Here is a 4,648-nt window from a genome sequence, read left to right as displayed (position 1 = left end):
GTTTTTCTGTGTTATCACTTCTTTTAACTGGGGAGTGAAGTAGATGTTAGAAAATGTAATTTCTAATCATCCTTCTTGAGAAACTTTATCATAAGAACATAAGGATTAAATATTGCCTTTTGATTTTCTTTCTTGGATCTAATGGGAAAGTCTTTGTGGACTGCCTCCTGAGTAATGACTTAGTCTTCGGTTTGGTGCAAATCTACCTATTAATTTTCCATCTTGCACTGTACCTAGTGGTGGTCATTCTAAAACAGCCAAACAGAATCATTGATTTTGTTGACATCTCTTGCCCAAAGGAGCCATGTCATGATTTCCCAAAAAAGTGTGGTTCCTATTCAGTATGTAAATAAGATCCACATAGGAATGTGACAGTGCATTTTATTTTTCTAATCTGTGCGTAATGAGTAGAAAAGAAACAACAAACTTTTAGAGCATGGAAAGGTGGGATCTGTGAATGTGCTTTTAAGTACATATTTGGGCTTAAATGGAGCCCTAGTTACTTATTACCTTTGTTATTTGGCATTGGTTGAATTCTGATTAAAAACCAAGAAACAAAAAAGTTTTTGTGTTCCTGTCTCAAGTATACCCAAGTATACTCAAGTATACTCAACCAATTTGCTACTCAAAAGGTAGTTATCATTGAGGATTTAAATTTTTCCTGAAAAGGCCCTAAAACATAGTTGTTTGTCTTATTCCTATATTGGAGGTACTCATTGTATTTTTGGTGGTGTTAGGACTTAATGGGTTGATTCTTCCTTGATAAACAGATTCTTTTACTTCTGTGATTCGATGCCATAGTTTTTCCCCCAAAGACAGTTTCATGAATTGTTGGAAGTATTGGCTACCCACAGTGTTGATTTTCTTTTAATTTTTGTTGTTTTTTTAACCTCTGGGGTTGTTGCTTGTTCTGTCTCCTGATTTTCTGTGTCAGGAACTAATTCAACATTGTCACTGGACGCATATATCTTTTATTACTTGAAGTGTCCGCTGAAGTGAAAGGTGGATGTGTAAAGCCTGTGGAGTATAATCCAAGCTGTGTGCTCTGTGTTCTTTTGTGCTCTGCAGGGGGTGTCATTAACTTGTCAGTGCCTGTAGTTCTGTCAGCAACTCATGAAGATAAAGAGAGGCTGGANCAGCTCAGGGGCAGCTCAGCTCAGGGGCAGCTCACAGGCTCATGTGGGAATCGAACCGGTGACCCTGTTGCTCAGAGCTTGTGGTCTTAACCAATTGAGCCACTTGGGCGGCCTGCTTAATGACTTCTTGTATGTGAGATGTTATCTGCTTGAGAGTAGACCAACTGACATTTGGAAAATTGGTTGGGGAAGCACAGCATTCAAAGCCCTCTTTTATACTTTTTAAAAGTCTTATTTTGAAATGGTCATTAAGATACCCTTTGAAGAACTCTAAATTGTTGAATCAAACATTTAATTGTACATTTGTTTTTATATAGGATATTGTACCTGTAGATGCCTCTTATGAAGTAAAAGAACTCTATGTGCCAGAAAATAAGCTTCACTTGGCAAAAACAGATGCAGAAACACTACCAGCGCTGAAAATTAATAAAGTAAGTTCTTTGTTGCTTTTCATACCAAGTGATTTAGGCTTATATACAGTCGGTAGTCTGTAAAATCTGTGGTTTTATATCTGTTTGAGGGCATGGGTAGTTGTGTGTGATGAGACATTTCAGGGATGAGAAATGTGTTTAATTTGTAAAACTATATTCCCAAATTACCATGGCCTAGATTTTCCTTTAGGCATAATATTTATTTATGTTTAAATATCAGAGAACAAAGATTGTGTAAGATTTTTAGGTTTGTCAGAAGGAATGGGTTCTAAAAGGTTAAGAAATACTAATCTGTAATCATTAAAATGAACATTTTTTCCTTTAAACATGTTTTCTAATCCCCTGCCAAAAACCTAATTCTCCTTTTCTTATATTTTTAAGAATATTTCTGTTGTACATCTTAGCTGTAATGATATCATTAGGTGTTTTTCCAGTTTAAAAAACTGCTTAGTTAAACTAGATATGATGACAACAGAGACTCTAATTTATCATTTTCAAACCTTAGAGAAATTGAAATCATGTCACTGGGTATACTTTACAACAGAAAGATTAAGGAATGAGAGCCTGAACTAGAAGCAGAGTTTCCCAGCCTTTCTTTTCGGATAGTAAAAATCTGACACACCCAAGGAAGTGCCAGATCTGGAAGTAAGCAGAAAGGAGAAAAATAACCCCCAAATTTTTGTGCTTGGAGAAAGACTTTTCCAGTAGCTTTTCAAATCCCTGATAGAAGTAGATGATCCGATGTGTGTTGTGGATTGGATCTCTGACCAGGAGCCCAGACACGCTGGGAGCACAGACATGGCGGATTCAGAGCAGAGCTGCTCAGGAAGCTGACTGCTGCCGAGGAACAGCGGGCTTTGTCACTGACGACTTTACATGGAATGAAAACACACATGAGCCGTACACACACACACACAGAAACAGAATGACAGTGAATGAATATGAATCTAGGTCAGTCAGACTGTACAACCCAGAAAGATAGTAGCTTTTTAAAAATGTGAACTTTTCCCCCATACAATGGTTTGTTCTTTACACAGCAGTATGAGAGGTAATTAATTAAAAACTTCATGCTAAGTCAGCTAATGTATCAGCTTGGGTTGCCATAACAAACACCATAGACTGGATGACTTAAACAGCAGAAATTTATTTTCTCCCAGTTCTGGAGGTTGGAAAGTCCCACATCCAGGTGCTGGCTGATTTGGTTCCTCGTGAGGCTCTCTTTCTGGCTTGTTGACAGGCACCCGTTTCACCATATCCTGACTGGGTGGAGAGAGGGAGCTCTGGTGCCTTCCTCTTCTTATGAAGGGCAGCCGACCTATGGGAGTAGGATNTGAATTTCTCAGTATTTTTTGTCAGAGCATATTTATTTTCTTAACGTGCTTTAGGTGGCACATATTTATTCAAGAAAACAGAAGACACTGAAAAATACTGAGGATTTTTGGATTAAAAGATTTTTTCTCCTAGCCCTTGAATGGTCACTAGATGGCCTGCTGGTATTGCATTTTAACTTGGCGTGTTGTGACATGAGGAAGTAGGCTCCTTGCTGCTGGTTTTAATCTAAAGTGATATTTTAAATGCTGTTTTTAAATCTACCAGGAACTCTAGATTTACTAGTGCTATAAATTATTTAAAGGTTTGTCTTTTTATGAAATGGTGGTTTAGTGCTCTAAATGGATTTTATACTACACATAAAAACCAGACTTTGCAGCTCAGTTTTAAAGTATTGCCAGAATGTCGTTTGGTGTTCATGCTTTGGATGCATGTAGTGTAGATAATAGAAATTTAATAGTTATATAAAAATATGAATGAGCTCTAATGTTCAGATCTGTTGAGCAGATTTGGCTCAAGAAAAAAGTGCAGAAAATACTTTAAGGAAAAACTTAGAATATGGAATCACTATGTTTATTAACATGTTCAGCATTCTTTAGGAAGAGTAAAAAGAGAAGGCAAGAGCTACTATGAGTATGTATTTTCAGGTAGTGAACATTGTTCTGCCGGCCAGTTTCCAGATAAAAACAAACAATTGTTTCTTTGGACAAAGATATAGATACAGCATATGTTAGATCTAGATTGCATTAAATCAGTCAAGCAAAAAAAGTTTTAAGTACCCATGTTATGTTTTAAAATGAATATTTAAAGAGTCATAATATCTAAATATTTCTAGACCTACTTCATTAATGGTAGCGTATGAACTGTTTCCTGATCCCCTAGCCAGGAAGGACTCTTAGGGGCACCCCCAAATCCCCTTTACCCTGAAATGCTGGGTGACTGTGGAGTTCTGAAGATTAGGTGAGGGGTTTAGGTATGTAAACAGTTGCTCTTGACTTGGCTTGTGATCTGTTTTTGTTTTAAAGTGAATTCCTGAAATAAAGGGTTTTATATGAACAATTTGAAGAAGAGCGCATTGCTTTCTAATAGCTGACTGTGTCTCTGGAAATCCCAACGAATCCCAAATAGAATGGATAGCTCGTGAGGCAGGGACTTCACATCCTGTTGTCCAGATACCTTGTCTCACTTTGAGGTGGTTTTGCTCCTTTTAGATATTTAGTAGTGGTTTTGGAAACTGAAAAGATTTGTCCCTAGAATGTGCTAGAAACCGGGTATGTCTACATTGAAACATTTCTTTTTATATTTCTGATAGAGAGCTCCCTTCTCTTCTCTCTGCAGTGGAATCCACAGAACTGGCTTCCTCTGAGCAAATGTTCCACTTTCCTCTTGGTTCATGCTGTTACCTACACACTTTATGTATCTTTTTGGACAAGAGAAACAATAGCAACCTCTTGAACTTTAATTTTGGCATTAGGTTAGGCATCAAAAGAATTTTGTCTCTAAGTTGTGAAGCTAGAATTCATTTTGAAATATTGCTGGATGTGGATTTTGAAAAGGGAAGAATTTTGTGAAATGCTTGTAATGAAAAAATTATTTTGACTCAAAAATAGGGGGAAAAAATCCCTTTCTTAAAAAGAAAGTCAGTATAGCATCTATGTTCATACACATAAAGTAGCCCATTACTAAAAATGCATTCATGCTAAAGCTATGGCTTTATTAGTGCGCAAAACATTAAAAATATAATTTGTTTGC

General features: G+C 36.8%; 1 protein-coding gene across 1 annotated transcript in view; it reads left to right on the top strand.

Moving 5' to 3' along the window:
* PAPSS1 (3'-phosphoadenosine 5'-phosphosulfate synthase 1) overlaps nucleotides 1-4,648 on the top strand; it is a 135,970-nt gene that overhangs the window by 45,890 nt on the left and 85,432 nt on the right. The window contains exon 5 of the mRNA XM_019635990.1: nucleotides 1,454-1,567. Coding sequence (XP_019491535.1) covers nucleotides 1,454-1,567 — 114 coding nt within the window. The remainder of the gene's footprint in view (nucleotides 1-1,453; nucleotides 1,568-4,648) is intronic.

The sequence above is a fragment of the Hipposideros armiger genome, unplaced genomic scaffold, assembly GCF_001890085.2.
Source record: "Hipposideros armiger isolate ML-2016 unplaced genomic scaffold, ASM189008v1 scaffold_26, whole genome shotgun sequence".
NCBI lineage: Eukaryota > Metazoa > Chordata > Mammalia > Chiroptera > Hipposideridae > Hipposideros > Hipposideros armiger.
The sequence above is the reverse complement of the archived record's forward strand: the minus strand, read 5'-3'. Positions and strand labels throughout refer to the sequence as shown.